The 11,398-nt window shown below is 40.2% G+C and overlaps 1 protein-coding gene across 2 annotated transcripts in view; it reads right to left on the bottom strand.

The window, feature by feature from the left end:
* The window catches only part of MCCC2 (methylcrotonoyl-CoA carboxylase 2), a 70,680-nt gene that overhangs the window by 5,145 nt on the left and 54,137 nt on the right, over positions 1-11,398 (bottom strand). For both annotated transcript variants that reach the window (XM_025389112.1, XM_025389113.1), the window contains 5 exons: positions 10,122-10,198; positions 7,328-7,394; positions 4,348-4,504; positions 3,417-3,531; positions 1,135-1,220 (listed from right to left, as the gene is read on the bottom strand). In XM_025389112.1, coding sequence (XP_025244897.1) covers positions 1,135-1,220; positions 3,417-3,531; positions 4,348-4,504; positions 7,328-7,394; positions 10,122-10,198 — 502 coding nt within the window. The remainder of the gene's footprint in view (positions 1-1,134; positions 1,221-3,416; positions 3,532-4,347; positions 4,505-7,327; positions 7,395-10,121; positions 10,199-11,398) is intronic.

Here is an 11,398-nt window from a genome sequence, read left to right as displayed (position 1 = left end):
GGACTTTTATTTTTTTTTTTTTTTTTTTTTTTTTTTTTGAGATAGGGCCTTGTTCAGTCACCCAGGCTGGAGCACAGTAGCATGATCTCGGCTCACTGCAGCCTTGACCTCCCAGGTTCAACTGATCTGCTTGCCTCAGCACCCTGAGTAGCTGGGACTACAGGTGCACACCACCACACCTGGCTAATTTTCGTATATTTTTTTGCAGAGACCAGGTCTCGCCATGTTGCCCCACCGGTTTCAAACTCCTGGGCTCAAACAATCCGCCCGCCCTGGCCTCTCAAAGTGCTGGAAATATAAATGTGAGCCACTGTGCCTGGCCTGATTTTCTTTTCTCTCCCCTCTCCTCTCCAGTTTGCCTTCGCCAGCATAAATTACAACATAAGCTAATTTTACAAGATGCAGAAAGAGTTACTTTCTTTTTTCCATCTGCCTAAGGGATGAAAGGAAGACATGAAGCTTAGATTAGTCTTCAGAAGGCAGAACACTAAAGTTGTTGAAGACAGATGTGAAAGCAGGCACCAGCGGGTCTTCAGCTGGGACAGGCATGATAATTTATTACCTCATTAAGTGGTGTAAGAAACAAACAGAGCCAACAGCAGCAATGGTCTGTGAGGTAATTATTTGGCGCTGACACACAGACCCTGGCAGCGACTAATCACCTTCCAAACGTACAAGCATGCTTGTCAACAGATGCCAGTAAGTGTTCAAGCAATCTCATGCTTAAAATGGGGTAACAACAAAATGATCAAGAAGAGGGGTTTTTAAGCAAAAATTAGAACTGCTGAAGTAACATAGCCAGCTTATAACTTATTCTCAGCTCCTAGCATGGCCCACCTCGGGCTGCAGGACACCTGCGGGCCCCAGACACCTCAACTAGGGGCAAGACAAGAGAAGCGGGAATCAGACCAGTGGTAGTGAGTCCACAGCGCAGGGACGCTGGGAGGAGGGGTGGCATTTCAGCAGTAGCCATTCACATTGTAAAGAAACAACAGTACAAAATTAAGTGTGTCCACCGGTTATTCTCCAGTTCCTATGAATGCTGGACCATCCTGACTACATAGAGCTCTGTAAAGCTGCTCCCCTAACCACCATCTACACCCATCAGGGAGTTAGTTATGTTCTGGCCCCCACCTTGCACTGGAATAGTAAGGGTTCCCCTCCTCTTCAAACTTCTTAATGATGGGCTCTTTTAAAGCTGCTTCATCAGCACTGGAGAACTAAAGGAAAAAAGGCCATGAGTAAGTCAGCTTCAGTGAACAACTGGCCCTGTTTAGATCATCTCAATTCAAAAGAAACAACAGATTTCATGAACAATAATGTTACAACTAACATGTGCATGGTGATGTACAAATTACAAGTGATCATTAACATACATGCTCTCGCCTAAGACATGAGTATCAAGTGAGTGCCCCATCCCATCTCTCCTAGCAGAGAAAATATCCTGAGGCTATTTCACATAAGGTGAAAACCCAGGGTACTGTGTATCACAACAGGTTACAATAATGAATGTGAATTACACAACCTAACAAAAGGGCTGCATTACACTTAGCAGCCTCCAGTTAAGAACGTGGAGAAGTATGAGATTTTCATTTAAAATAGTGAAAATTTAAAACTTAAGCTTAAATGTTTAAGTTTAAAGGGGTAGTATACCAACCAAATCTTGAATAACATTTTCAGTCAAGTTCCCAGAGAACTGAAAGATATTTTTCCCTAATTAAGAATTTCACAGCCTTAGCATCAGTATTACAAGGATCAAGTGATAATTAATTCCGATGTAAAAATCTTCAGAACTTAATTTGAAACCCTGAAAAATATTTTCAACTCAAAAAGCAACTCGACACCAGAAACAAATGACTTATTTAAAAAAAAAAAAAACCCTACCTTCTTTTGTGTAAATACGTTAATACCTTAATATCATTTTCTAGGTCATGAATTCTGAGGGACAACCATTAACACACTGTGCTTTCCTTTCCTATATAAAAATGAATGAACTCAAGTATCTGTATATTGAAGTAATCAAAGAACAACTACTTAATGAGAGATCACCATGCTAGGCTTCATAGAGTTTCAGACATGTCTTTGAAGTATCAGGTAGAATTTCATATACCACCTCCCCCGCCCACACCCCCACACCCCAACCACTCGCACAAAAGCAAAGCTATCCATTTCCTTTGACAGTAATAGGTACTAAAGTGAATCTGAAACCTCAATGTAAGCCTCCAGAGTTCCCTGTGCTTGGAAAAGACAACTAGGGATGTGAGGCATGGGTGGATGCATTCAGGGAGGCAGAAACCACCCTCTGGCTTTACAGTACCTCACTCCACAATCTAGGTGGAAGACCTAATGATTCCTGCACAGAGCAGACAGGGCTCCCTTCATTTCATTCCTTCCCATAATGAGACAACAGTGCACTTAAGCAACTTCAGGAACACACATCCATCATCTTCCTACTTGGTGCTTACGCAAGAGTTAAAAGTTGTAACTAATAAAAATTAATGCAAAATTTCAAAACAATCTCCAACAGAGACACAAACAAAAGAATTCATTTTAAAAGCAGCTGCTTGCTGATTTGCCTTTTATCAAGTTTCCACTGCCCTTTCCATTTTTCTTCATTTATACACAGGATAATGTTATTCAATTCTCAATAGATGACGGAGCCCTCCCACTCAGGGTATCCTTAACAACAATCTAAAAGTAAAATAGAAAGAACAAAATTCTGCTGCTTTTGGTCATAAAATCAAAGTAGTACATCAGACTTATTTAAATCTCACTAAGTACAAATGACTAAGAATCAAACATCTTTATGCCTCAGATACTTACTGGCAGTTTCTAAAGTGTTTTCTTGGCTGGGCACGGTGGCACACACCTGTAATCCCAGCACTTTGGGAGGTGGGCGGATTACTTGAGGTCAGGAGTTTGAGAGTAGCCTGGCCAACATAGTGAAACCCCATCTCTACTAAAAATACAAAAATTAGCCTGGCGTGGGGGTGCATGCCTGTTATCCCAGCTTCTCAGGAGGCTGAGGCATGAGAATCGCTTGAACCCAGGAGGTGGAGGCTGCCGTGAACTGAGATTGCAGCACTGCACTCCAGCCTGGGTGACAGAGCAAGACTCTGTCTTAAAAATTAAAAATAAGAAAACAAAGTGTTTTCTTGGAAATTCTGAAAAAATTTTAAATGGCCACAAAGAAGGTACCCCATATGAAACGGCTTTAAAAAGAAAAAGAACAGAAATCCTGTGAGCCTCGATTGCTGGAACAACTTCCAGGGCAGCACCGTCTAAATATGGCCAGGCAGCGTGTGCCAGGTCCCCAGCCACGAACACTAAGGGCTTCCGAGCATGCTGCTCCTTGACTCCAGGGTGTTTATAGTGAGAGGCAAACCCAGGGAGAAACAAGAGAAAATGACACTGACCTGCTTTCCTTCCCGGGCTCTTTGGTCCTTTGCTATCGTGGCCAACACATTGGCTGCCTGCTCTCCTCCCATCACTGAGATACGAGCATTTGGCCAAATGTAGAGAAATCTTGGGCTGGGAGAAAAAAAGAAATAATAAGCAAGTTAAGTCAATATACAACATAGATTTTCAGAGGCCCATGTTTGCCTTTTAAATTAGTGGTTCCTGATTCTGGCTGCACATTACAATAATCTGTGGAGCTTTCACAAATATACAAATGCCTGGAACCCACCCCAGACTAGACTCCAGAGGAGGGGCCTGAGCACAGACGGGACTTCTAAGTTCTCCATGTAATTCTGGGTATAAAAGTGTTGATAATATCCTCTCATGATCTACGGTCATGTCCTGTTTTCCATTCCTGATAGTGGTCCTATGTGCCATCTCTCTTTATTTTTTAGTTTAAGCACAGGATTATCAAGTTTGTTAACCTTTCAAATCAACCAACTTTGGGCTATGCTGATTCTTCTATCTGATGTCTGCTCTTCATTATATCCTTTCTATTTGTCACGGGTTTAACATGCTGTTCTTTGAACCTCCCATAGCTGAAGTCTTAGCTCATTGACTTGCAGTCTTACTTCTTTTCCCATATATGCCTTTAAGGCTACATACCTTTCTCAGAGCCAGACTTTAGCTGCATTGCACAAATCTTAATGTGTGGCATTTTCATTATCAGCTATTTCAAGTATTTCTTGACTCCCATTGTAGATTTCTTCCAAATAACACCTTTGGCACTAAATTTCATTTCACCCCTCCAGATGATACAAATTATGGTATAATTGATTGAGATCTGGAAATGGCATTCTGTGTTTCAAATAAACCTGAAATAAACTGACCATGTATTTTACACTCAAAGTATGTTTCTTTGTTTCAGAGAAAATCATGACACCCTACCTATATGCTCTGCCACACATCCCATAGTTTCCAGCTCCGTACGAGCCCCCAATGATGAGGGTTATCTTAGGCACTTGGGCACAGGCCACAGCGGTCACCATCTTGGCACCATCCTTGGTAATTCCTTCAGCTTCATACTCTCTACCAACCATAAATCCTGAGAGAAAGATCAGAAAGACAGCCTCTGGGTGATGGGATTGATATGTGGAATGCAATTCCACCAAAAGGACATCTTGTTTTACTAAACTCATTTTACTAAATGCCTCTCGCCTCAAGAAAATGTATATATGTGAAACATACCCTTAAAAAGTTTGCTTTGAAAGGATAAAATAAAGTTTTCTCTAATCACTTTCTAAATTTTCTTAAAGCAGTTCATCTGGATGCACATAGAAACCTTCAGACAATATGAGGATGCAATCTGTCTTCAAGAGATGATCTTGGCTGGATGCTATGACTCACCCCCATAATACCAACAATTTGGGAAGCCTAAGCGGGAGGATCACTTGAGGCCAGGCGTTTAAGACCAGCCTGGGCAACAAAGTGAGACCCTACCTCTATTTAAAAATAAATAAATAAAACTTTTTTAAAAAGAGATGATGTCAAAGAAGCAGCTTGATGCTGAAAAGAATGTGACATGCCTAGCCAAGGACAAAGTGCTGTGATGAGCCCAACAATGAGGGCTTCAGCCTTCACTGACCTGGTTTTAAAACAGACTGTTCTTTCTAAAGTGATGCTTTAAAACTTTGATGACATAAAGATGAATATTTCACAGAGATGCTAACAGTCCCTGCCAGTGACTCAATAGCAAGGTTAAAAAGAAACTATTTTTCCATTTCAATACAGGATCCTTCTATTTCTTCAAGCCCCTAGCTCTCTGGAGGCTGCTCTGTAACTTCACTGCCTTCCAGAACTTGGGTTCCTCTTTTTCCACCTTATAACACTGAGTTGGGCTTCGCTTGTCTCCTTCCCCCACCCAGTCTCCAGCGAAGGCATTTCTTCCATCTGTGGACCTGCACACTCACCTGCCTCACTGACTGTCACTATCCCTGGTTTGCCAAACTCCAGTATCTGGTCATCCAATTCAACCCAACCAGTTCCTCCAGAACACGTGCCCCTCCTGCACTCACCACAGGAAAGGCAGCACAGCCCATTACTTGGCACCATCTGCTTCCTGCAGCTACCCTACTCAGCTGGACCCTAGAAAAGCTCAGAAACTCCTCAATCTCCCCAGCCTTGACTCCACTGTAACATTCCCACCATACCTACTTCAAATATCAGTTGTCTTCCAGTTCTCACCGCACCCAACCCGACCCACCACCCCTCTCTTCTCTGGAGGGGATCCTGCCTTCAAAAAGACGAGTGAGGCTTCTCACTTGGCTTTCTCAAATCCTTCTTCTTCCCTTCTTAAGAAAACTGCATAATCATGCTCCCCGTCTTCCTTTACTCTTGAAGAAAAAGGAAAAAATCAGAGGTACTCGAAGACTGTCACTGAACCTTCTCTTCTCTCAGGGGGGTTCTTATCTATTCCCACAGCTTTAAAATCACCTCCATATTCTGATGACGTCTACATTTTCATCTCTATCTAAAACACCTCTTCTGTGCTGAGACTTATCCACCTATCTACGATATGCCTCCAGGTGAATATCACACAGGAATCTCAAATGCAATGCTGAAAAACTAAACTCAACCCAACAGGGCCAAAACAAAACAAAAATGTAGATATCTTCAAACCACAGAGTTTTAACTGCCTGGTGGTTAACAATCCAGGAATCATTATTAGAAACAAGAACTCTGGTATAGTTAGGCTTCAGAATCCTTTCTATCTGCCCTCTTACATAGGTTGCCACATAGGACCCTCTTAGGCTGCCATTTGGATATAACTTCTCTCAATACTCATCTAACCAAATATGAACCTAAGTAGCTCACAGGATGAAGAAGCTTTAGCACCAGTACTACTTCAAGTCCTGTTGACTTCCAAGAGCCTGACTCTTCCTTCTCATAGAGGCTTGCCTGATCCCAACAACTACCAAGAGCCTCTCCTTCCTTTGAAGCTGAGGTAGCCTGGGATGGGGGAGGCTGTTTTCTGCTAACCAACATATCTGAGTGCCTTGTATATGTCAGACACTCTGCCACATATAATGAAGGATATCAGAGAATCAGAGAATTCTTATGAAAGAGAACTCTTGAACCATAACAGACCTTAAAAATAAATGTATCCACCATGTTCAGGTCATCTCTGGAGTATGAAGTCCAGAGAGGTGACGTATCTCACACTTTGGTCATACAATTCTTTGGGGCCAAAACTCAAATCCCCAGACTTTGGATCAGGGTATACACATACATTTTAAAATGATGTTGCTTCAAGTAGAATTAACTGTACAATAAAAGGGAAGACCGTAGCATGTGTCTGAAATCTTGAGGAGGAGGAACAGAGTCCTGGAAAAAGCATGATGCTCTCTTCAGTGATCAGATCATGCTCCTGCTGCTTTCTGGGTGTGTGGCTGTGCACACACAGGAGTAAAGGGTGGCCATGTGAATGCTGATCATGTATATAACTCAGAAATGGCTTTGCTTAGAAAATGTGAATAATCAGCCAGGTGTGGTGGCTTACACTTGTAATCCCAGCACTTTGGGAGGCCAAGGCAGGCAGATCACTTGAGCTCAGGAGTTTGAGACCAGTCTGGGCAACGTGGTCTGGGTGAAACTATGTTTCTACAAAAATACAAAAATTAACCAGGCATGGTGGCACATGCCTGTAGGCCCAGCTATTTGGGGGAAAGAAAATATGGATAATCTCCTCAGAATATTTAACACTCATGAAGAAAAGTGCTAACTCTTAAACGGCCTCCAGAAAGAGCATGTCCAGTAGAACTTACTGCTCTGATGAAGTGGTCTACATGTGTGCTGTCCAATACATCAGCCACACTGATGGTACAGCTCTGGAATCAATACAACCAAACTGATTAAGCTATTTTCTTACCAGTAACATTTTGAAGGAATAGCAGAGGAATATTTCTTTGGCAGCATACCTGGATAAAGTGAGTACCCTATAAGCAAATAACAAAAATCTTTTTAAAAGGGAATTAACTCTATTATCATCATGCATTCTACAAATACCACAACTTCAGCCAAATACAAGAAAGAATACTCCCCTTTAAAATTTTTTCTCTTATTAATTTTCTTTTTTTTTTTTTTTAAGAAACATGGTCTCACTCTGTTGCCCAGGCTGGAGTACAGTGGCACAATTATAGCTCACTGCAGCTCAAACTCCTGGGCTCAAGCAATCCTCCTGCCTCAGCCTCCTGAGTAGCTGGAACTACAGGTATGTGCCACCACTCCTGGCTAAGAATATCCTTTGTTTGGCTAGTCTTACCTTATAGTAAGAGTACAGTGCTACTCCATTGTCAATAGGATATGTAACTGTAGGTCTGTACTATCCTCGTTTTCACAATCACCTGTATAATCACTGGCACATGGCTCTAAGACTATTGTGTCAAGGATGAAGCAAAGGCCGGGCGTGGTGGCTCATGCCTGTAATCCCAGCACTTTGGGAGGCAGAGGCAGGTGGATCACGAGGTCAGGAGATTGAGACCATCCTGGCTAACATGGTGAAACCCCATCTCTACTAAAAATACAAAAAAATTAGCCGGGCATGGTGGTAGGCGCCTGTAGTCCCAGCTACTCGGGAGGCTGAGGCAGGAGAACGGTGTGAACCTGGGAGGAGAAGCTTGCAGTGAGCCGAGATCTCGTCACTGCACTCCAGCCTGGGCAACACAGCGAGACTACAAGGAAAGAAAAGAGAAAGAAAAGACGAAAGAAAAGAAAAGAGAAAAGAAAAAGGAAGGAAGGAAGGAAGGAAAGAAGGAAGGAAGGAAGGAAAGAAAGAGAAAGAAAGAAAGAGAAAGAAAGAAAGAAAGAAAAGAAAAAGAAAGAAAGAAAGAAAGAGGTCAATCACTAACATTGTAAACAGAAAGTGAAACTTAAGTAACAGAAAAGAAAGAACTGATGCCAATGAGAATTGCTGAACTCTGCTATATGATAATTCTCTAGTTCTCCACTTTAGAAAAGCCAGAATATAAACCCTCCCGGGATATGAAGGATGACATTTCCGTTTTGATGATCATCTGAAATTCTTTCATGCATCAAGATTATAGTAAATACATCTTTCTTGCCAACATTCCCCAGATAAATGGGATTTTAGATTAGATGAGTGATAGAGATCTTCTAACCTTGAATTTAGGAAATTATTTAATCATACAAAAATACAGCTATTCCTTCCCTAAAGATTGTATGAGTAAGGAAACTCTTATAAACCATTTCCTTTATGTTTTACTCTGAAGATCTCTTTACTTCTGCTGGAAATGCCTTGTCAGGTACAAAACCGCAAAGTAATTGCTCGACTTCAATATGACTACATTTAGAAGAACGAGAAAATCACACAGACCTTTGGGGCTTATTTCAACAAATGAAATGTCAGGCTGAGGCCAAACGTAACTCCTCAGGGGTTTCTTTGTGCCAAGCTGACACATAAAGCCAGGCAGAGTTTGTTTGGACTCAGTCTGACATTTCCTCTATTGAAATAAATATATATTCATTAAAAGTCATTATTTCAGGAATATCTAATATTTTGAGAAATACTGTCTATATACTATTAAATGAAAACATGCAAAACCTCTCTATATATAGCGTATCAATTTTTTAAAAAGGGAAACTATTAAGAAAAAATAATAAAATGTTATTAAAAGCTATTTCTGGTATAATTGTAAGTGATTTTTTATTTATATTTTCTTTACTTTTAATCCCTTGTTCTCATTTTATCATTGAGTTGAAGGAGTAATAATAAATGGCAGAATACAGAAACCAAATTTATTGGTAAAAAATTTCACCAAAGACAAATTCTTCCTCAATTAGGGTATGAAAGAGCTTAGCTGCCTATTACCTGCATCAGTAAAGAGACCTTTGACCCTGTTATTTCAAGAGAAAAAGCAATACTAAACATATTTTTTCTTAAGGAAACATTTTATTTCCCGAAGCAGTTTGGTGAATTAAAATTTTTTAAAAGACATTTTTATCAAGTAAGTATATGAATTATATTTATCCAAGTTTAGGTAAATCTGAGACGATATATGAAATCAAATAATAACTAAGCGAAAAGATATTCAAGAACTCCCTCTTTCTTTTGCTGTCTTGGAGGATTAAATTAAATAATGATAATAATAAACAAAAAGAACTTCCTTTTTTAAAGCCATGGGTCCAGTAACAAAGACCCACTATTCCCATTTCCAAAAAGTAAAAATACAATAAAGTTAAAGTGATAATGGGATAGAAAAGAATAAACAGATCATGTCTCAGAACCACCTGAATCTTTGAACCATGAGTCCTTGAGTCCCTCCAGGACATGAAGCACTTTCAGGACAAGTATTCTCTATCATGAGAACATGTACATGTCCTCTATAGCAATTGTAACTCAAGTATCTTAGGAGAATTTTCCTAAAATGAGTACATTTTTAATAGTGCTCCAGATGGTTCATCACAGCACGTTAATGTAAACCACCATAAAAACTGTTTCAAATACTAACATACATGCACATATATATATACATGCATGCACACACACACACACACATACGCCTGCACACACAGTATTCTGGTTGCTGAGGCATCTAGTTAAGCATTTTTATACTTTTATGCAAGAAATTTTAACTCATTATTTGACCTTCAATGTTATGTTACATTAAAACAGAAAATCTTGAAATATTTTTAACAGTACTTGCCTTTTTTGCAGATTCAGAAAAGAGAACTCCGTTGTTTCCAATGATACCTACTGGGTACCCAAATATTCGAGCAAATCCTCAAAAGAAAATTCAAAGAAGATTTATGGTTTGTGTTTTTCCAAGGGCTTTTTAATTCACAAGAAAGAGGCATATTTACACATTCTTTAATATTGGATCCAAGTTTAAAATGCAAAGAGATTTTGTCTATGGTATAAAACAGCTCATGTCACAATCTTCTTGTTCCTAAGGTCCTAGAGTCTGGTTTCTTTTGCTTCTAGAAAGGGTCATGATACATGTAGAGTTATCCATTTGTCTTGACTGATTTGGTTAAATAATTGGCTTAGTGTATTATCCATTTATTCATTTAATATATCTGAGTGTCTAGTATGTACCAGACACTAGGGATACTATAAAAATATCATTTTTAATATTAAAATAATTATTGAAGAAAAATTAACAGATAAGAGAGAGTGTCAACATACTGATAAGCCAGAAAACTGAATTTTTTTTTGAGACAAGGTCTCACTCTGTTGCCTAGGCTGGAACACAGTAGCACAATCATGGCTCACTGCAGCCTCAAATTCTCATGCTTCAAGTGATCCTCCCTCTTACCTCAGCCTCCTGAGTAGCTAAGACTACAGACACTCACCTCCACACCCAGCTAGTATTTGTATTTTTTGTAGAGATAGGGTTTCGCTATGTTGCCAGGCTGGTCTCGAACTCCTGGGTTCAAGTGATCCTCCCACCTTGGCCTCCCAAAGTACTGGGATTATAGGCATGAGCCACCACACCCAGCCTGAATCTTGAAAGATTTGGTTGTTTTTTTGTTTTATTTTTTTTTGTTTTTCTTTACTCTGGCTTTGTCTGGATTTATGACTTTTTAAAAATCATCATGTTCTTATTTATTTATGAGACGGGGTCTTGTTCTGTCACCCAGGCTGGAATGCAATGGTGAGATCATGGCTCACTGCAGCCTCGAACTCCCGGGCTCAAGTGATCCTCCCACTTTGGCCTCCCAAGTAGCTGGGACTATAGGCCCCAGGAGTCACTACACCCGGATAATTTATCATGTTAATTTAATGTGATACAATGAAACCCTGATTTGATGCCACCTACATGTCTTTCAGTCCTAAAATCCCAGCCAAAACCCTATGCAGTACATCCTAAATGGCACTGCCACTTACAGAAGCAATTCACAAAGGGGTAAACTTCCAAAAAGTCCAGTAATCCATCCTTAGTCCTGCTTCACTGCACAAAGACATGGGAATTTAACACAT

Source organism: Theropithecus gelada, chromosome 6 (genome assembly GCF_003255815.1).
Source record: "Theropithecus gelada isolate Dixy chromosome 6, Tgel_1.0, whole genome shotgun sequence".
Lineage (NCBI taxonomy): Eukaryota > Metazoa > Chordata > Mammalia > Primates > Cercopithecidae > Theropithecus > Theropithecus gelada.
Note: the sequence above shows the minus strand (reverse complement) of the source record. Positions and strands in the feature narration are given on the sequence as shown.